General features: G+C 39.5%; 1 protein-coding gene across 2 annotated transcripts in view; it reads left to right on the top strand.

Moving 5' to 3' along the window:
- The window catches only part of CFAP74 (cilia and flagella associated protein 74), a 3161205-nt gene that overhangs the window by 2909888 nt on the left and 228761 nt on the right, over positions 1–22556 (top strand). For both annotated transcript variants that reach the window (XM_044062943.1, XM_044062944.1), the window contains exon 35: positions 20716–20845. In XM_044062943.1, the coding sequence (XP_043918878.1) occupies positions 20716–20845 (130 nt within the window). The remainder of the gene's footprint in view (positions 1–20715; positions 20846–22556) is intronic.

Here is a 22556-nt window from a genome sequence, read left to right as displayed (position 1 = left end):
TCCTTTTTGTTGTATAACATGGAAGAAAAAAAAACACTTTCCTGTTAATGTACGTCGTTTGCTGACTCTGACATCATACACTTGCTTGCACTGAGCATATTTTTTTTTATTAAATAGATAAGAGTTTTATTTCATTGTGTGTGATCTTTCATAACCAAATGCTGCAAATCTGAAAGTGGATACTTTCATATAGCTGGGCGTCAGTTAGTATGCCAGGAAAACTTTGACTTTCATGTAGATAGTGAAAATTTTCATTTCTGCCTCCTTTGACGAGAATTAGGGTACAATGGAAGTGGATTTCATTATTAATTTGTGCCTTTTCTTCATTACTTACTTAGATCACTGCAGTGAAACTTTTTTGTTCTGTAATATAGTACATTCAAGTAACTGGAGAGAATGAGACCCTGTTTTTAAATCAGCTGGTCAGTAGTCTTTCTTCAGGATAGTCTCTCTACTCTGCTATTTCATAAAGTTCATAACAATTTTCATAGTTTACACACCTTTTGGATTATTTGCTGAACATAGCTGCTGACAGAACCCTGCATGCTGTCTCTATAGCAGTATGAGAAGTAGTATTTAAAAGGCCTAAAAATTATTAACAGTGAACTGAAGGGGCTTTTTCCACACTCTTGTCATTTCAGCTCTTCCCTGGAATTTAAAGAAAGCAACACTGTGCCAGTAAGCATGTTTAATACTTCCAGTAATTCTGGAAGTAAGCGTTTCATTGTCTGTGTGCAACTCCTTTGTACAGTTCACACTTGCTCTTGTTTTGGTTTAAATTTCATGTATTTTATATTTATAGAGGAGGAAACAGAATTTTGTTCATTAATTGATCACTGCTGCAGTAGCCTTAGCTAATATGGGTTATATCCTGCCAAGGTTATAACAGTCACCCACCTCCCAAAACTTCAGGGCACCTTTCACACACCCAAACTGTCAGGCAGCTTGAGCTGAGCTAAGTAAAAAAGTTTGGGAGCTAAACCATTCAGAGCTTTTTAGCTGCCAAAGTGTACACTCTTCTGAGACTTTGAAAGATCAACAGTTGACTTGTGCCTTAGTTGATCCCACTGCTACTAAGCTATGCACGTAGTTAATTCCAGTCCTACTCTTTCTGATAAAGATTTGAAAATTATTAATAGGTATGGGAAAAAGAGTACATTTCTGCAGTTTTAATTTTCAAAAATTATAATTGTCAGGCTCATACATTAAAGTTTGTTCTGACAAATTTTGAAAGCATTGACCATTGCTTTATCTGCAGTTTCTTCTTGTGAGGAAAAATCTGCTTTAAATAACTTTTGTTTCTTCTGTTGCACAGGGCACTGCTCATTGTTTGCAGTTTGTGTATGACTGTTAATACTTCTTCCAGGGCTGTGGTCACTGATACTATTTTGAGGAGGTTTACATGGCTGCATTCTCAGAATCTTCCAGATGCTGATAAAAATGAATTTTTTAATTCTTCCGTGGATAGAGATTATGTTTGTCCACTCTGCTGCATTGGTGATCAAAAAATTTGATGAAAGGGTCAAACTGATCCAAAGATTCTAAGATTTTCAACCACCTTTTTCTAAATTGTCCCAGGGATTTTCTTTTCTCCAATGCTAATTTTGGCAGAATGTAAAATAAACAGTCTCAACAGAATTCAGGTAAACAGACATTTAAGAAGAAATAGCGAGGGAGTTCCAAAAAGAAGCTTCTAACCTCTCAAAACCAAGGACAGTCCAGTATGTCTGAATGACTATTCAAGAGATCTTGTGTCCCACTCACACCCCAGCCACATTTTTCATTGTCTGTCTGTAACTCCTTTGTACAGTTCAGATTTGTTCTTGTTTAGGTTTAAATTTCATGTTGTATTTTATATTTATAGAGGAGGAAACAAAATTATGTTCATTATATTGATCACTGCTGCAGTAGCCTTAGCTAATATGGTTTATATCCTGCGAAGGTTATAACAGTCACCCACCTCCCAAAACTTCAGTGCACCTTCCACACACCCAAACTGTCAGGCAGCTTGAGCTGAGCTAAGTAAAAGACAAGTTTGGGAGCTAAGCCATTCAGAGCTTTTTAGCTGACAAAGTGTACACTCTTCTCAGACTTTGAGAGATCAACAGTTGACTTGTGCTTTCCTTTCCTGGGCAGATAAGTTTCCTTTGGGGAAAACATTTCCATGTTGTTATATTTACTGATGCTTTATTACTTTCCTCTTCAGGAAAGTTATTTTAAAGCAAGGAGTGTTGTTTTTTAATGTATTGCCTCGAGAATGTAATGTACTTTTTAAATGTAGCACTCGTTTTTTCTGTCAGTTAAAATAGTGTTAACTACTGAAAACATTTTATGTGGAGAAATTGTGTTTATTTTTCCTTGGTGGGGTTGGCATAATGTTTGAAAGTTCCTTTTACTGTGTTTCTCTGTTAAAAAAAGAGACGTTTGTGGACTGGTAGTTTTTCTGGCACTTGCTGCTTGTCTTCCACAGGAAAGTGGTGCTATTTTGGCTTGACCAGGAAGAGATAGATTACTAGTCCCATACTAGGTCTTTCTTCTAGCCACAGAAAGGAAAGGCTAAGCAAACAGCCTTTGCCACCACAGCAGACTTGATTTGCTCAACCACATGTAGGTGGCTCTGCTGTGGCCATTTGTTGTACCTCAGACCACTCATCTTTTACCCCAAATCCCTCTGGTGTAAGACCTTCAGCCACTGCCACTATGGAATGGGCTCAGCTGCTTCCTCTGCAACGGTTGGAGCCCCCTCAGTAGGCAAGAGAGTGTCACTGTTGTTGATCCTGGAAGAGGAAATAGGGAAGGTTTCCCTGTTTTGTCAGAATGCTGTGCCCACCTGGGGAAACAACTGCTGCCATTAGTAACACAGATGGCCTCATTTTTCCTGTCAAAAATAAACCAAAAACCAAGCATGTATCTACACCTCCTCAGATTTATTTGGATATACAGTAGTTTACTGGGTCTGGCTCACAGTTTAATTCAGATTATTGATCCTTCTTGTAAAGTAGTTTCTGGGTAAAGAAAAAGGTATTCCTCTCTTCCTGAAGATATTCAAGATTCTGAATCTGAACAGGAAGATGCAAGGACAGATTTTTTTTCCTCAGATTTTTGATTCATATTCAGAGGAGAGCACAGTTTCTGATTCTCCATGTGGGGGTTTCTGTTTCCCTGAAAAATATTGCTAGAATGCGCCAGTGTGTTCTGTGGGAGAACGTGATGTTTCTCTGGTCCTCAAAAAATACTATGAGTTGTTGTAGAAGGGTTTTCCGGAACCTACACCTATTCAGCCTGTTCTGACAGCTTTAGAGGATGTGTGTGTTACTGCCTACAATTTTCTTGGTAGTTAGCTGCTCCTAAAAAGGCAGATAGAATGTATTAAGTTCCTCGTTCTTTTAAATTTTTTATACACTATTCCCAAACGTGACCCAGCAGCTACAACCTTAGTTGATCCCACTGCTACTAAGCTATGCACGTAGTTAATTCCAATCCTACTCTTTCGGATAAGAATTTGAAAATTATTAATAGGTATGGGAAAAAGAATACACTTCTGCAGTTTTGATTTTCAAAAATTAGAATTGTCAGGCTCATACATTAAAGTTTGTTCTGACAAATTTTGAAAGCATTGACCAATGCTTTATCTGCAGTTTCTTCTTGTGAGGAAAAATCTGCTTTAAATAACTGTTTCTTCTGTTGCACAGGGCACTGCTCATTGTTTGCAGTTTGTGTATGACTGTTAATACTTCTTCCAGGGCTGTGGTCACTGATACTATTTTGAGGAGGTTTGCATGGCTGCATTCTCAGAATCTTCCAGATGCTGATAAAAATGATTTTTTTAATTCTTCCGTGGATAGAGATTATGTTTGTCCACTCTGCTGCATTGGTGATCAAAAAATTTGATGAAAGGGTCAAACTTATCCAAAGATTCTAAGATTTTCAACCACCTTTTTCTAAATTATCCCACGGATTATCTTTTCTCCTCTGCTAATTTTGGCTGAATGTAGAATAAACAGTCTTAACAGAATTCAGGTAAACAGACATTTAAGAAGAAATAGCGAGGGAGTTCCAAAAAGAAGCTTCTAACCTCCCAAAACCAAGGACAGTCCTGTATGTCTGAATGACTATTCAAGAGACCTTGTGTCCCACTCACACCCCGGCCACATTTTTCTTCCAGAAAATCTTAATCTCCACTTTTTCTCTTTGGCAACAGATTTCTTCAGACAAATGGGTTCTGAATATAAGTCATCAAGATTACAAATGGCAGTGGGAGGAATTTCCTCCTTTCCAGTGGACCCTTCATCCTCCAGATTGGACAGTTTCCTACTGTTGTTCATCACATGCTATCACAAAGAGTGATAGAACCAGTTCCTTCTTTCCAGGTGGGGAAGGGTTTTCATTCAAGGATGTTCCTATTGCCAAAGAAAAAAAATGATTGGAGAACATTTCTGGATCTTTCTTTCCTAAATCTGTTTGTGATAATGCCCGAATTCAAAATGATGTCACTTCACAACCCGTTGCCTCTTCTTCCTCTTTCAAGTTTCCTAGTAACATTAGACTTAAAAGATGCTTATAATCACAGCCCTATTCATCCAGATTTTAGACTTTAAGATTTTGAGTATCTGGTTCCTTTTATTAGTTCTCTACCTTCACTTTTGGCTATTCACTGCACCAAGTGTGTCCATAAATTATCCGGCTTCAGTTATAGCTTATTGTAGACCAGAGGGTATCCATTTTTTACATATTTAGACAACTTGTTATCTTAGGAGAGTCTTTTTCAAAGTGTCAGGAAGCACTTTCTTGGGTGAGAGATCTTTTACACAAGCTGGGATTCCAAGAGAACATTCAAAAGTCTTTCCTGACCCCTTCACACAAGATTGTGCTCCTGACATGTCAACTGGGCACCTCAGTTCAATGAGCTTTTCTTCCTCAGGAAAAGATAGATCTTTATTTAGATTTGTGTCTAAGGTGTTTCACTCAAACTTCAGTTACTGTGAGGGGAATACCTCTAGATTTTGGGTCTCATGGCATGTGTGATTCTCATGATATCCCTGTCAAGACTCCATATGAGAAAGATACAGTGGTATCTGAAATCTCTTTGGTCCCAGCATAGATACCATTTTTCTTTTGAAATCCCAGTGCTGGGGTTTGTCAGAAGAGAAATCTTTTGGAGGAGACAACAGATGTTCTTAAATCAAAATCGTCCCTTCTCCCTCCCTGCTGCAAAACAGTCAGTCACCACAGATGCTTTGGACTTTGCTTGTGGAGTAGTTTCAGGAGGGGTAAAAGTGCAAGGGATGTGAAGCACCAAGGACAGATGCAAGCACATAAATATCTAGATGTTTGCCCTGATCAAGGCACTCAACACTCTGAACCATCTTTGGCCTCTAGGGCCTCTTCAAGTAGTTTCAGACAATGTCACTATATTGCAGACAATACCACAGTCAGGTGGTATATCAACAAGCAAGGGGAAACCATGTTATACCCCCTTTACATTCTAGCCATATAAGCTTGGTATATAGCTCCACAGCACAATCTCACTCTCCAGGCATCCTCTATTTCATTCAGATTACAGATATTTCTTAAGGTTTTGTATGTCTGGATCACATTTTCAGTTCCGTGCCTTACCATTTGGGCTATCCACTGCTCTAAGAGTGTTCACAGTGTCTAGCTCCAGTTATAGCACATTGCGGGCTATAAGTTACCCGCATTGTTTCATATTTAGATGAATTGCATATCTTTGTAGAGTAACTTTCAAAATGTCAGGAATCTCTCACTTGGGTTTTAAGATCTCAAACAGAGGCTGCAATTCCAAGAGAACATTCAAAAATCTTTTTAGACTCTGTCACACAGGATTTTTTTCCTGTAGTGTCTGCTAGACACCTCAGTACATAGAACATTTCTTCCACAGGCAAAAATAGATGTATATTTTGATCTACTCTAGGGGCTTTCTACTCAGACTCTGGACACTGCAAGGGAACTCCTCTGGATTCTTGGTCTCATGGCATCCATGATTTTCATTGTACTTCTTGAAAGATGCCACATGAGGAAGATACATTGGTATCCAACATGTCTTTGGTCACATCACCAACATCCATTATCTTTCCAAAATCCAGTTCCGGGATTTGTGAAAAGAGAAATCGCTTGGTGGCAAATCAAATATCCCTGAATCCAGGTCTCCCCTTCTTCCCTCCTGCTCTAGTGAAGTCTGTTACTGCATACCCTTCAGACTTTGCTTGGGGAGCAGTTTCAAGGGGGATAAAAGTGCAAGGTCTCTGGGAAAACAAAGACAGGCCAAAGCACATAAATATAAAAGAACTGCTAGCTCTTATCAAGCCTTTCAACTCTCTGAATCATCTTTAATCCCCAGGAACTCTTCAAGTAGTTCCAAACAGTACCACAGTGATGTGGTACATAAACAAGCAAGTCAGAAACAGATTTTACCCGCTATGCAGACTAGCCACATTGGCATGGGATATAGCTTTACAGCACAGTCTCACTCTACAAGCATCCTACATTCTTTCAGAGCAAAACTGTGAGGCAGACAAGCTGAACAGGGCAAAGACAGACCCTCAAGAATGGAAAATAGATGGGGGGGGGCTTCCAAGATTTGATCCATCTGTGGGGAGTTTCCCAGGTAGACCACTTTCTGCCTCCATTCTGAACAATCAACCAGCAAAATTCTGCTCCAGGACTCCACACAAGGCTTGAAAGACAGATGACTTTTCTTTTCTGTTCTTTTCCTCGGGATGGAATGTTCCTGTATGCTTTTCCACTGATATCCAAGATACTTCTGAAAATTCAGAAGGAATCCCAGTGATGGTGGTAACTCTCTTCCGGCCCAAGCAACAGTGGTTTTCCCTTCTTTTTGAGTTGACCAAGGGCAGTAAGTACAGGCCTTCTCACAGATTTGATGTAGTTACACAAAGAACAGATTTTTGATACATCTCAACCCCAAGTAACTACAACGGACTGCTTGGATGATAGGGTCTTAATACCTTTTAGACACGTGTTTACTGAGGATGTGCAACATGACTAATGGAGGTAAGAAAGACTTCTACCAGAAAACCGTATAGAAGAAAATAGAAACTGTTTTCTAGTTGGTGCTAGCAAAATAAGCACCCATTCAAGGCTAGAATTTCTCTGGTTTTGCAATATACATGTCAGTTACTAGCTTATAACTTTTCTTACACCTTTATCAAAGTTTATTTGTTGGCCATTTCAGCATGTTTGCCCATGGATCCCTCCCCTTTCAATGTATTTTCATGGCAAAATGTTTTTTGAAAGAGATGCTGCACAAGAGACCTCCAAGAAAACCAGTGGCTTCTCCTTGGGATTTTATTTTGTGTTAAAGAAGTTAATACTTGCTTCATTTGAACCAGCTCATCTGGATGATTTGAGGTTCTTAACTTGGAAAACAGTTTTAATTATTTCTCTGACTTCTAGAAGAGTATGTGTGTTACAAACGGTTAGAGGGTCAACCCCATCTCATTTTCCACTGAGATTGGATTTCTTTGAGAACTAATTCTTCTTTTAGGCCTAAAGTCATATCCAGATTTACTTTAAGCCAAACTATCTCCCTGTGTTCTTTCCTGAACCCAAAAATGAGAAAGAAAGGATACTTCATACTTTGGATGTCCACAGACAGCTCAGGTTTTCTCTTGGTGGAACAAAATCTTTCTGAATTTCTTATCAGTTGTTATTTTCTAGTGAATGTAAGAAGAAGGGATAACTTGTGTCAAAAGAGACTGCATAGGTTATATGATATATAGCAATATATATGACGTATGTTTGTTAATGTTAATTTGTTAATATAGTTTGATTACTTTTGTAAAAGTAACACAAAGGTACTGTCGAGTACCAGGAAAAAAGAGAGCTGCCAATTCTGAAACAAACTTTATTACAGTAAAACCAAAAAAAAAAATTAAATGTTTTAACTTTCGCACCGTTTTTCATCCTACAATTTTTTTGTTGGTTTTACAGTAATAAAGTTTGTTTCAAAATTGGCAGCTCTCTTTTCCTGGTACTCAGCAGTTCCTTTGTGTTACTTTTACTGGTTGCTGCAGCCTTGCTGTCATTGTTTTGGGCACTGTGGTTTTCCTGTGTGCGGTTCTTGATTACTTTTGTATAAATGTAAATTTGTCTCTATAAGTGATAATTCAATAATGGTGTTTAAAAAAAAAAACAGACTATTTCCCAGTGGTTGTCTCATGCTATTACCTTTTTTGTTATTCTCACCACAACAAAACTCTTCCAGGCAAGGTCATCTTACTCTACCCAGACACTGGCTTCATATATGGCTTTTTGGAAAGGGATGGACTTTTGAAGTAGTCTAAAATCACCAATTTGGTCCACTGTACATAATTTTACAAAGCACAACCAGCTAGATTCCTTTTCCAGGTCTAGCCCAGCCTTTGCTTTGACCATTCTGCAGGAATTCCTGGACCCTCCCTCTTCTACATCCCAGGTGTTTTAAGCTATGGAAATCTACCCACATAGCTTAGGCTACTGCAGCAGTGAAGGGGAAGAATTGATAGTGGGGTCATAGAGACAGAGAATCTGGGGTATTACAACACAGGTTCAGGCAACTAACATTTCCAGAAGAGATGGAAATAATAACTAGTGTTGATGTTCTTTTTAGTAACATCCCTAGTGCCTTTGATGTTGAACCTTATCTTACATTACATGAGTATAATGTTTTTAAGATCTTTAATTTCAACCAGCAGCTTATCAGAGATGAACATTTTAGACTGTTTGGTGAGGGATTTACATTTGTTCCTAAATTTAAACTTGATATAGCAGATGCTTTAATAGACATCAAATTATATGTACACAAATTAAATTTTAAACTATTTAAAGAATGCTACAACAACTCTACCAGTGGATAAAAATTTACTAGAAAGGGTATGCTAGCTGTATTTGAAAAAGTGTGCGAACATGATTATCAGAAAATTTGCATGACCATTAAAAGACCCTGCAGCATTAAACTTAACCAAAGAATGTGTTTTAATGAGTTAACACAATCAAAATTTGAGAATAATGAAGCCAGATAAAGGGGATGGGGTGGTCCTGATGGATACTATTGATTATCTGACTAGAATGTATGCTCTCCTTAATAATAAAAGTCAGTATACTAGGGTTTCTAAAAATGAGATTCATATTTTTTATTCTAAGATGTGTCTGATTTGAAAGATTTAGTAGACCAAGCAGTGATTGATTACAGCCTCTACAATTTTTTATTGGTAGAACATCCAGTGGTTCCTGCAATTTTTGGAATACCAAATATACACAAAAATCTTCACAATCCACCTATGTGACCTATTGCATCTGCAGCTGGATCAAAAACACATTCCTTAGCAGTATGCGCTGATGGGACTTTGAAACATTTCCTGAAGAAATTCCCATATATCCTAAAGTATTCATGGGATTTCTTGCATCATATAAAACAGGTGTTGTACCACTATGGTCGGTTATTTGGTACCATCAATGTACCACACTATACAGGTATGGAGTAGTTTAGAGAGGCATGCTTACAATGTGACATCCTACAAAACACTGAGATTAATAACTTATTGAATTGGTGTTGGAAAATAATTTTCTCTACCTTGAAGATGAATATAGCATGGATTGTGCCACCCTAGCAAAGCCAAGACTCACTCTCCTAAGAGAAGGAAACCAGTTTGGTGGACCCCTGCCATAAACAGGCTATACAATAGAAGGAGGAAACTAGTTCAGAAAAAAAGCAAATCCCAAGAAGGAAAGACATCCCTGATCAGTATCAGTAAGAAACTCAGGTCCCTCATAAAATCATCCAAGGCTAACTTCGAAAGAAAAATAGCCAAGGATTCGAAAGATAACCACAAAATCTTCTTTAGCTATGTCAAGAATCTAAGTGGCAACTCGCAGATATGCTCTGAGCTAGTGCAAAATAGCACAAAATATACTGAACCTACTGATATTGCCAGCATCCTGGCAGATAGATTCAGTGCACACTCCACCCCCCCTGTTACCCCCAAAAGGGCTCACAATACCGGAAAAGTGTAGTGTCCTGGAAATCACAGACCGGTGAAAACAGCCCTTTCAAAAGCCAAATGCACAGCGCCAATGGGGCCAGATGGTGTCCCAGGCTGTGTCTTGCACGAACTACAGAACAAATTAACCCCCCACCTAAACGCACTGTTCAACCTCAGCCTCTCCACAGGCTACGTGCTCATAGAATGGTGCACAGCAATGGTTATTCCACTCCACAAAGGAGGGGCCACAACTGACCCTGGTAACTATCGCCCCATAAGCCTGACTAGCCTGGTCTGCAAGGCTAAGGAGCGCATCATCATTGAACTCATTAACAAAGACATTGAGAACCTCCAAACACTTGACCCGACCCAGTTCTGCTTTGTTAAGGGCAGATCATGCCTACTAAACCTGGTTGACATCTTCAAGACGGTCACCAAGGCCATAGATGAGGGGAAGGTGGTTCACACAGCCTACCTTGACCTCGCCAAGGCTTTTGACATCATTCCGCACTCGGGAATTATAGAAAAACTCACCAGCCTGAACATAAACCCCTACGTCATGAGATGGGTTGCCAACTGGCTTACAGACAGAACTCACACAGTAAGAATAGCAGGCTCCAGGTCCGACTCTAAACCAGTCACAAGTGGTGTCCCACAAGGCTTGGTCCTGGGACCCCTACGGTTCGCATATACTTCTCAGAAGTACAAGCAAACACAGGAGGACTATGGCTAACCAAGTATGCTGATGACTGCAAACTGGGAGCCATAATTGACTCTTCGGCTGACACAGACATTCTCCAAAAGGGCCTTACTGAGATGGACACCTGATGTCAAAGGCATGATCTCAAGCTAAATGCCAAAAAATGCATAGTCACCCCATTTGGGAAAAACAAAACACCCATGAATTACCACATAGGTGGCAGCCCCCTTAATACAGAAGAGGTAATAAGAGATCTGGGGACCCAGGTAGATAGTAATCTCTCCTTTGACAATCATATTGCCAAAGTAGTTAGGAAATCTTTCTGTGTAGCCCATCTAATTACTAAATGGTTCACATCTAGAAATAAAGAGGTTATAGTGCCCCTCTACTCGTCACTCAGACCCATCATAGAGTACAATGCCCCATTTGAGATGTACCTCAAGATACTTCCAACAGGTGGAAAGACCACAAAAGTACCTCACCAAGAGGATTACTGGCCTCAAACATATGTCCTGTGCAGCCCGACTGGAAAAACTCTGGCTGTACTCAGTGGCATATCACTTACTCAGAGGTGATCTCTGCCTGACTTACAAAGCCATGTCCAACTCAGAATTGATGGACATGCTCCATCTAAAGAAATCCAAGTCACTGCGAGCCACTCGCTGTAGTGAGCTAAACCTCGCCACAACAATAAATAGAACATGCTGGAGGGATAGATTCCTGTCACAGAGACTCCCCATGCTTTGGAACAAAATTCCTCACTACAGTAGGCAGAGCCCCTCACTAACACTCTTCAAGAGAAACCTTGACAAGTGGATGGGTAACAGAAAATACACCCCTGGGATTACTTCATTGGCTCTTCTTGACAGAGCCTCAGTTAATTAATCAATGGGGTGGCAAAAGCTGACACACACTGGCTAGGCTTATAAATGCCCTCGGGCAGATAGCCTAGTACCTACCTATGAACCTAAAAGACAGGGGTGGCGGGCTGTTCTCCCCTATATGCTAATGTAGTTTTGTGGTATTGGGAACAGCAATATGTTTTTAGTGTTTAGTTCTCAGTATATAATCTATGTAGTTACCTATGCCCATTTTTTTGGATGATCTATTCCTATTTTTTTAATTCTACAACAGAATTTCTGAAATTTACATTTAATTATGCAAATGAGGGAGTCTATTCATTTAGACATTATATTATCTAAAATGCTCAGATTCATGTATTTAAATCTAATTTATATATAAAACTGACAGACATATAAAAATAATTTTTTGTATTTCTCAAGCAATCATCCTTACCATCAAAAATGGAGCCTTGTCAAAGGACATATGATTAGAATTTTGAGAATTGTGTTGGATGATGCATGTTTTTCCATTGAAATCAACAGATTTATCAATATGTTTCTGAGCAGAGGTTACCCACTGAAGTTGCTGAAAGATATTAAAAATGAAGCATTTGTGAAAAGACAAAATAATTTTCAACCAATTTAAATGTCGAGGACAATAATATGAATGACTATGAACATACCATGATTTTTAAATATGGTGATGCATCCAGTGGCATTAAAAATATCACGAAACACACTCTCCTAAAGTCCAAATGGGTCCCCAAAAAAAATCCAAAGCAGAAGAAAACAAGGGACTCAACCATCTCACTGAGCTTTAATGAAGACAAAAAACTGAAAACCACGAAGCTTTCAAGTTTAGAAACAACTCTTCCTCAGTGTTCAGAGACACATGTAGAATCCCATGGGTGTAATTTCTGTTCCCCATCCAGTTATCCAGGTTGCACTTTAATGAGGCACTCTCCTTGACGTGGAGAGGGAGTCTATTCCACAGAAGGGGGAGTATCTGGGACACAAATCTGTCCCATGAACAAGTCCTGTTGATATTTATTTCATACTAATAGAGTGAGCAACAGAGTAGTGTCTGCGGTGGTGGTGCTGCGGTAGCATTGTCGCCTCACAGTAAGATGCTGTCCGGTTCGATTCTTAGCTAGAGTGTCTTCTGCATGGAGACATGCGTGAATGGGCATACCTTTGTTGAAGGTTGTGCATCAGGGCTGGTAACTCAGCACGTAAAAATCAACTACCAGTCATTAGCGGACCGAAGTTCCGCTGTGGCGACCCCTAACCGAAAAGACACAACAACAACAAGAGTGAGCAGCAGAGTCTAATAGCAGCATATATAAATGCCACAGCAGCACACTCAAGCTGATATGTAGCAGCATATTATACCAAATAACTGAAGGTACAAAAGTATTTCAATAAGGCTTGAACCGAAACTTTGAGTGCTTTAGTCTCAAACATACATATTATATTACTTCTTGTTCTGTAATTTTTCTCCGGTAGCTGTATCCACTGTTTCAACCTTGATTCCCAGACCTTGTACCATCCAAACAATATTTATTATTTCATGCACCTGTTTGTTCTTTATCTCTGCAAAGTCTTCACATTCCATTGAGAAAGCACATAGTTCTCTGAAGAACAGGCCAACACTAAGGGACTCTGGCTAACAAAGTTTGCAGATGACTGCAAACTGGGAGCCATTATTGAATCCACAAATGATGTGGATACTCTACAAAAGGGCCTTACAGAAACAGATGCTTGGTACCAGAGCCATGGGCTCAAGTTCAGTGCCAAGAAATGTATAGTTATCCCCTTTGGGAGAAAACATGTACCCATGAATTACCACATAGGTGGCAGTACACTAAACACCGAAAGTGTGATAAGAGACTTAGGGACACAGGTGGACAGTGGTCTCACCTTCAATAACCACATCGCCACAACAGTCAGGAAATTCTTCCATGTGGCACACCTCATCACTAAGGACTTTTCATCCAGAAAAAAGGAGGTCATTGTCCCACTGTACTCATCCCTCATTAAACCCATTATAGAATACAACGCCCCATTTGGTATGTACCTTTCAATACATCTGCAACAACTGGAAAGGCCACAGAAATACCTCACTAAAAGAATCACAGGCCTAAAGCAGATGCCCTACGCTGACCGCCTTAAAAAAACTCCAGCTATACTCTGTCGCATATCGTTACTCAGAGGTGATCTCTGCTTAACATACAAGGCCATGTCAAACCCAGAGCTGTTGGACATGCTATACTTAAAGAAATCCCAATCCCTCAGAGGCACACGCTCCAGGGATCTAAACCTTGCCATCACAATAAACAAAACATGCTGGAGGGATAGGTTCCTGACCCAGAGACTCCCCAGACTCTGGAATAGACTGCCCATACATGTTAAGCAGAGCGCCTCTTTGGCCCTCTTCAAAAGGAACCTTGACGATTGGATGGGAGAAAGGAAATTCACCCTGGGGATCACGTCAGTCGCCCTGCTAGACAGGGGTCCAGGAAAGTAAATAGTGTGGGAAGAAATAGCCAGGGAATTGCTATGGCTAGGCTTGTATAGGCCCTAGGGCCGATAGACTAGTACCAACCTATGAACCTATAACATTCTCTTGAGAAAAGCACATAGTTTTCCCTTGAGAGCTGTTATTCCTGCACGTCTCATGCTTACGCTGAAGGTTATCTAAAACTACCCTTTCTGCTTTTACTGAAACTGAATGTATGAAATGAAGACACAGACCTGAATTTATATTTTCAGGCCTACTCTACTATATTTATACTACCTTATATCTAACAATTATTTGTAAGTGAAGAGTCTCAGTCTTATAATGGCAAAATATGAGTCACTTCCCAAGGAAGAAGTTAAGATTTTAATAGCTTCTCCAAAAGCTTTCACCAGAAAGATCTATCATAGGAAGTAGAAAAGATAAATGTATCGGGCTTGTCCACAAAACACTGATCTTTTCTCAACCCCCATAACAGACATCCTACACTTTCTTGCAATTCTTTTTCAAATTCTAGTTTTTTTTTTTTTTTTTTTTTTTTTTTACAATTGAGATTCGTCTGGTGGCTATCTCTAGTTATCGGACTCTTTCAAGCCTGTCTCAAGCTATGCAAGTCTTTTCTAAAGTATACCTTTTTGTTAAGACCAACTGCTAGAGACCCAGCTCCTCCTTGGGACCTGAAATTTATGCTGGAGGCTTTCTTTAAACTCTGTTCAAACCGGCTTCTTCAGCAAAACATAAATTCATCTCCTAGAAAAGTATTTTTCTAGTGGCTGTCACCTCAACAAGAATTATTTCAGAACTTCACACTTTGTCCTTTTCTTGTCCGTATTTGATTTTCCACAAGGATTGGGTATCTTTAAGAACAAATCATTCCTTTAGTTTTATTTCAGAAGTGGCTTGTGAGTGAAACATTTCTCACCCCGTTCACCTACTTGTTTTCTTTCTGAATTATGCAACTAGAGGAGAATACTTCCTTCATAACTTGGATGTACATACACACTTGCACTTCTACTTTCACACGACAGAATAATTTAAAAACATGAGCAGATTTTCATTTGCTCAGGACAAGTTGAGAAAAAGTTGTCCAAAGTTTCACTTTCTAGATGATTATCAGCTTGCATAATGTTTATTTATTCTCTCAACAACAAATCTTTTTCTAGTAAATACAGAATACATGCTACTAGAGCTTCTACATCCTTTTTCAGACCCCATTCTTTAGATGAGATTTGTGAAGCTGCCACTTGGTTTTCAATGCATACCCTCATCAAACATTGTAAATTGGCTGTACCTCCAGGGTTAGAGCATCCTTTGGTGCTTATATCCTGAAGGATCTCCTATCATGGTACCACCCAGCATTTCCATAGGATACAAAAGTTATGTACTTACTATAAAAATGGATAATTTCAATCCAGTCCATCCAATATGACAACCCACTCACCTTTCCTACTTACTTATTTCTTAGGTCTGAAGTATCCTCCAGAAAGAGCATATAAGGTCCTTGGGTACTCATATCAGTTGAGTCATGGTCCTAAGGCATCAAGGGGGAGATGCATTATAGGAAGGACATTTCTTAATGGGGCTATTAAATAGACTCGAGGATGGAGCACGAAAACTGCTGAGTTGGCTCCAACAAGCAACTTGAAGAACTGCATGAAATCCCTTGTGAAAATGTTTTTGAAAGCGGTCTTGTATACCATGCCTGCCAGACGACAGGCGTCTCCTCCTTGGGATCTAAATTTTGATTTGGATAAACTAACTTTTTCTCCATTTTAACTCATCAGGCTGTCTTGAGGTTTTTAACACGAATAACAGTTTTGCTGATTGCTCTGATTTTTACAAGAAGAGAATCTGAAATGCAAGCTCTCATGGCAGGTTAGCCTTATCTCATTTTCCACAAAAATATTGTTTCAGTAAGAACCAAACCTTCATTTATGTCTAAAGTGGTATCTGAGTTTAGTTTCAGCAAAGCTGTTCATCCCAGTCTTCTTTCCACTACATAAAAACAAAAGGGAAATGATATAGAATACTCTGAATGTCCACAGACAACAGAAAAAATTATCTTGATAGAACTAAAACTTCCAAAAACCATGATCAATTATTAATTTTTTTTGAAGGTAAGAAGAAGTGACAACATCTAGTGTTATTGGCTAGGCTTAAAATGGCCCTTCAGGGCAGTTAGCTTACTATTCACCTACAGACTTATGAACATGCATCAAAGACAATATCCAAATTATTTTCTCATGCTATTACCTTTTATTATATCCACCACAAAAAGGGAGTTCTAGGCAGGGTCAAGAATCATTCTACCAGGACCTTGGCTTAATCTGTGTTTTCTTGGAAAGCAAAAGATTCTATAAATATTCTAGACGCGGCAACTTAGTCCTCTGTGCATAGCTTTACAAAGCATTACAAACTAAATTCCTTCTGCATATCTGTGATAAACTTTACTAGGAGCATTCTCTAGTGACTCCTGGACCCTCATTCTTCTTCCTAGTCAGTTTAAGCAATGGTAGTCGACCTGTATAGGTAAGGCTACTGCAGCAGTGATCAAATGATGCAAATAGTATAGTGGAGTAAGTAAATTTACTATAATAGCAGATGTTTGAATGATCACTGTTGCCATTGCCACTCCCTCAGTCCGACCCCTATTTCTGTATGTTTTTGTTGTCAGGGTGAGGACCTTTATTCTTATTTTCCTGATATTAACCTTTCAGGGCCCTAGCCTCCCTGTCTAAGTTGGCATAGAAGCTCTAAAGGGCTTGGTACCCAAACCACTCTTTTTTTCACCACTGCTCAAGCTGGTTAATGGTTTGGGCACTTGGAATGTGTCCTTAAGCTTTGTAAGGTGGCCTCTGTTATATACTTAGCATGATATTACCTACATTGCTAAGGCTACTGTAGCACTGATCATTTGAACATCTACTATTATTGTAAGTTTACTTAAATAACTGTACTTTCTGGTCATTGACTGTATTCCACAGTCAAATAGAGGCTTGCTGGTGCTAGTGGTACAGTATAGACCAGAGAAATAGCCATGATACTAGTAAGCCATTGATGGTAGCCCTCTCTATTTTAATGGTGGGAACAAGCACACACTTCCAGAGGGCATTGTAGGCCTCTCAGTCATGTGTTTGTTCATGTCAGCCACTAGGATTAGGGTACAATAGAAATGCACTCACTGCAAGCATCAGCAGATGTGCAAATTACATCCATGGCTGTCTAAATGATGTTCCTCTCTGCAAGACTGGCTGTGGTGTTGGGGGCTCTCCAGTGGCAAGGAGAATTAAGGTATTCAGGTGGGAGGCTGATGTCTGGCAGGCATGCAGAAACTAAGCACCTAGGGAAAATGGGGCAAATGTGATCATTGTTTTATAATCTCATCACAACTGTTTCTAGGAAAAATGTTAAAAATGAATTTGCAAAAGAGAATTAAAACAATGAAATGTAATTTGGACATACCACATTGTCAGAGGTAAATAGGAGGAACTGAGCTGAAGAAAAAGGGCAGAAGTGGGAGAAATCAGACATGGTTCCCATCTGAAAGGGTGGTAGGGCATCAAAATGTATTGCTTAAAGAAATGTTACATGATGTAAGGATGTCTGAAACTTCCTGATGAGTGTGGAGCGTACATCACATACAGCTACACAGGAGCCACCTGTAACATTTAGGCCTTCTTAGCTCTAGATCTTCCCATGTTTATGTAAACCTTAATATCTGAGAAACCTTGTCCTCTTTGATATCAAATTAGTTCAACAGGAACCTTTTTTATTACTTTATATTTTTTTCATGTCTGAATCGTGCTAAGCAACTGTGTCAAGCTATTTTAAGCACTGAGTTTATTGTCCATAGGTTCATAGGTTGTTACTAGGCTAACTAACCACTAGGGTCCTTAAAAAGTTTAGCCGTACACCTCTGACCCATTTGGATCTCGCGTATAGGCCAATGGATTTGTGTTTGTGTGTGTCTGTGTGAGGGGAGTTGTTAGGATAACAGTTTTCTTATTGACTGCCTCTGTCCATAAGGGACATGGAGACCAGGCCGGGGATACATTTATGATTTCCCATCCAATTTTCAAAGCTTCATTTAAATAGGGTCAGGGATGAACTCTGTTTGACAAGGATGGGAAGCCTATTCCATAGCACAGGGATTCTCTGGGACACATCTCTCTCTCCAGTGTGTTCTGTTTATGTCACAAGTAAAGTTAAGATACCTGGATCTAGTGTTTCTGGTGCTGTTTGTTTCGCACATGTGCAGCAGATCCATGAGAGTTGGGTCTTAGGAAGCCCTGTAAGGCAGTCGGAGACCCCCTTCTCAGCAGCCCGTAGGAGACTGAATACAGAGACAGAGAAAGAGCATTTAGGTGATCAGTGTAGGACAGGGTATTCATGCCCTGAATTCTCTTGCTGAGAAACCTTTGTGGGCATTCCAACTGTTGCAACTGCCTGGTTAGGTACATACCAAAGAGGGCATTGGACTCAATAGGTCTGATAAGGGCTGAGCAAAGTGGTACTATAACTTAATTTGACTTGGATGCCATACCCTTACTTATAGGTTGGGTGACATAGAATGACTTTGTTACCATCTTAGCTACATGTTGATCAAAGACAAGATTGCTGTCTGTATGCTCCCAAATCCCTTATTTGGGTTGAATCTTAAGGGTGCTTTATCGATTGAGTAGTTAATTTGGATTGACAGTTTCCCAAATGGCATTATTATGCATTTATTGACACTTTGTTTTAGGCCATGGCTTTGGCACAAGTCATTTGTCTGTGTTTTAACTGTTTTGCAAGACGTTAGTATCTTGGGGGAAATTTACAGTAATCTGTGAACTTGGTGAGCCAGAGCCTTGAACATTAGACTTTACTTCCAAGAAGTAGATGCCAAACAGGAGCAGGCCCAGTACAGAGCCCTGCAGTACTCTGCTGGTGACTGGTCTCTTGGTAGAGGCAGTCTCACTGATCGTGACTTCTTGGGTCCTGTCTGTGAGCCAGACAGCAATCCAGTGAGTTATGTGGAGATTTATGCCTAGCTCAGAGAGCTTGCCAACAATGCCTGAGTTAAATAATCTATTGAATACCTTAACCAGGACAGGATGTGCAGTATGTACTGTTTTACCTTCCTCCATTGCTTGATGAACCTCTCAAAGAAGCTAACCAAGTTAAGTAGGCATGACCTTTAATTAACAAAGCCAAACTGGGATGGGACCAGTGTCCATAAGTTGTTAGTATCCTTTACTGATAATTTGTTTCATGACTTTGCATATTATGCTCGTTAAACTGGTCTATAGTTCCCTGAGTTGGTTCAAGGTCCGCCCTTGTGGTGAGAAATGACTGTTGTGGTTCTCCTTTCACTTGGAACTAGCCTTTCACATGACTGTAGTTGAAGAGTGCCTCAGGTGGTCTTAATAGGTCATGTTTTAGAACCAGGGATGTTGTCGGGACCCACAGAGGTGGTGGTCTTGGCTTTAACGAGTGCTGCCGATACCTGCTCACTGCTAATAATTGGGGGAAGTATGGTAGAGGGGATTTCACCAGAAGAGTTTGGGGTGGTGTAGGGGTGAATTTTGAGATGAATTTATCAGCCAATAGATTTGGTATGTCACCCAGACTGATGAAGGTCGTGCCATTCTCCACCAGTTCAGCACACTGCTGTATGTTAACTTTAAGTTTCTGGACAGAGTAGAAGAAGGCCTTGCGATTGCCCTTACCCTGTGGGCATATCCTAATCTTGAAGTTGGCCTTGTTGGACTTAATTAGACCTAGTAGTTTCTTGTTTAGTCGTATAAAGAACACTTGTCTTTAAGGGAGTTGCTCTACCTGATTTTGGCCATGTGTTTTTTTTTTCTTTTATTATGTACCCTGTTTAGGTGAGGATTCTACCAATGGGGTTTGTTCTTCGTGTTTATTTTGGGTGTACTTCTGTTAGGTATGCAGCCATTAACATGTTTGTGTAGGGGACTCCGTGAATAATTCTGCATAGGTAGCTGTGGTCTCAGGTTTAGGAGAGCTTAGAATTTTTGACACTGTTACTTCATAGGAAATAGTTTGCTTTACAGTAGTTAGTAACGTTCACTGCTTTAGCTGGGTTTTCTGGGTTGATTTTTATTTCAAAGGAGACATCTTTCTGATCCAACCTCACGAGTGAGGATGTGACGGGGGGGGGGGGGGGGGGGGGGCAATGCTATCCTGTATTAGTGATTCCAGATCCAGAATATATGTGCCTCTGGTTGGAGCATGCACGATCTCCTCAAGGGTGTTTGTGTTAATAAAGTCCAGGAAGCATTGTGGCTGTGAGTTTCAGGAAGTAGTTTCCCAATCTATAGAGGGGTATTTAAAGTCACCCATGAATACTGTCTTTGGTAGCAGGTTTAAGCAAGAGTCGTGAGACTCTAGGGACATAGCTTTTACACATGACATGTTAATTTACTTTATATTTCGTAAATTATATTCATGCATGTTTTTCAGAAGCAGCAAATAGTTGATAACTTGCAATTCTTTAAAATGTAATGGATGTAATATTGCAGATGAATGTAATAATGTATTGCTCTATGCAGATTAACTCAGCAAAATGAATTACAGCAGCTGTTAGCATGTTGTAACTTCAAAGTAATCTGCTTCTTAAATGCTTATTGAAACTTCATATTTCTGCAGCAAGTAAGTCATGTGATCAAACTGGAAGGAGCTGCGAGAAAACACCTTATGTTTTTGAAAGGAGGGGACCCTTTAGATGTGTCAGATGAGTCTCTGAGCAGCATTCCATTACATGATAATACAACAACAGGTATGAGGTTGCTGTCAATTTCAGTCATTGCTGTAATTTTAAAATATTTTCTGTATTTCAGGTTGTTCCTGGCATGCAAGCAGCCTGCACATTTCTAGCAATGCCAAACATACGAGTTAGTACTGTCAGCAGTTAAAGCATGTTGGCAGGGAAGTCTGCTGTGTAAACACTAACAGTAATTGCAGAAGAATTTAGTTTTTCTCACCTCTTTACTAAAGCCACCATTGTCCTGCCTCTCACCTGAGTACTTTATCGTTTTAAGACTGCCATCTGCTGGCCATTTTTTTGCAGTGACAAATACAATTCTTGATTTATTATTCTAACAGTGTTTTGTAATTATATACTGAAGGCTGCTTTAAGTATTGTTCTTGGTAAGAAAAAATTTCTCTTTATATGCAAATTTTCTGATTTGTTCACCTTAGGTATCCCATGTTAATAAATGTTAGCACTTTAAATGGTTTTACATATATAAATGCCAGTAAAAGTGATATGTAAGCTGATCACTATAAGAGCCAACAGTTCCTTAGCGCCGCTGTTGTCGTCCTTTCATACTAATTTTAAGGAAATGCATGCTCACTTTATTGTGATTTGCTTTCTAGCAGACTATAGTTTTAGAGGTTTACATTTTAAACATAAGAGACTAATTCTCTTTTTTTAGAATAGAAAGTGTACTACTATTCCTACTGTGAGGGAGAACACTGGTGAAGACTAAGGCATGTATCCGATAGTTCAAAAACTGCTGACTCTGAGGGCAGAAATGTCTTTGCATACAAGTCCTTTCAGAAATATTAAAATACCTTAACAGTTGATTGATTACCTTCTGAAACTATGACAGGTTAGCTGGCTATATTTTGCTTATAAATTGTGAATGTTTTTAAGACCCTTCCTCTCTAACCACATGATACTTCTCTCAGTGATGATGATATGAGAAGTACAAGTCTTCTATTGAAAAATTTCAGGATGATTCTCCCAAGAAGATATTTTTTTCTTTTTGTTATTATTATTATTATTACTATTATATTATTATTAATGCACTGATTCTTCTCATGTTCTCTATGTGTTATCACTCATGTATTTAATTCTTTCAGAACTTTAAGAAAAAAGTTGTTACCATGTTATAAACTCCTGATTCATAGAATTTGCAAGGTGGAGTCAGTGCATGAAGCATAATCACCTTGTCAATCCCCACCCCCATGGGACACATCTTGCCTCCAGGAGGGCAAAACAAGTCAGGCCTGGAATGAATTTAAGGGTGCCCATCCAGTCATCAAGGCTTGCCTTAAAGAAAGCAAGAGCATCCAAGGTAGACACAAGTACTAGAGTGGCTTTTCATCTGTCCTTGATTTTTGCAGAGTGGTCTGGTTTCTGCCTATTTTTTTGTACTGTTGATTTATGCTTATTACTCAAAGTGCCTGTTGCTCTGTGTTTAAGTAGCAATACTTTAATGACCTTCATCAGGTAAGCTTGGCTGAAAACAGCCCAGAATTAATCTTTATCTGCCACTGGGAAAACTAGATCACTGACAAACACTGAATACTCCCTTGCAGTTTCTAGTAGGTCTTAAGTGTGAGACAGGCACTGAAGCCTAGCAAAGAGAGAGCATTGTCTTTACACTGAAATCATGTGCTTGTTACAGCACAGATGTGGATGTGTTCAGGTTGCAGAAGTGCATTGAAATCTGGCAACTTAAAGATATCTGGCACTGAACAGA

This window comes from Protopterus annectens, chromosome 2.part1 (genome assembly GCF_019279795.1).
Source record: "Protopterus annectens isolate FY-2018-M chromosome 2.part1, PAN1.0, whole genome shotgun sequence".
Taxonomy (NCBI): domain Eukaryota; kingdom Metazoa; phylum Chordata; order Ceratodontiformes; family Protopteridae; genus Protopterus; species Protopterus annectens.
Note: the sequence above shows the minus strand (reverse complement) of the source record. Positions and strands in the feature narration are given on the sequence as shown.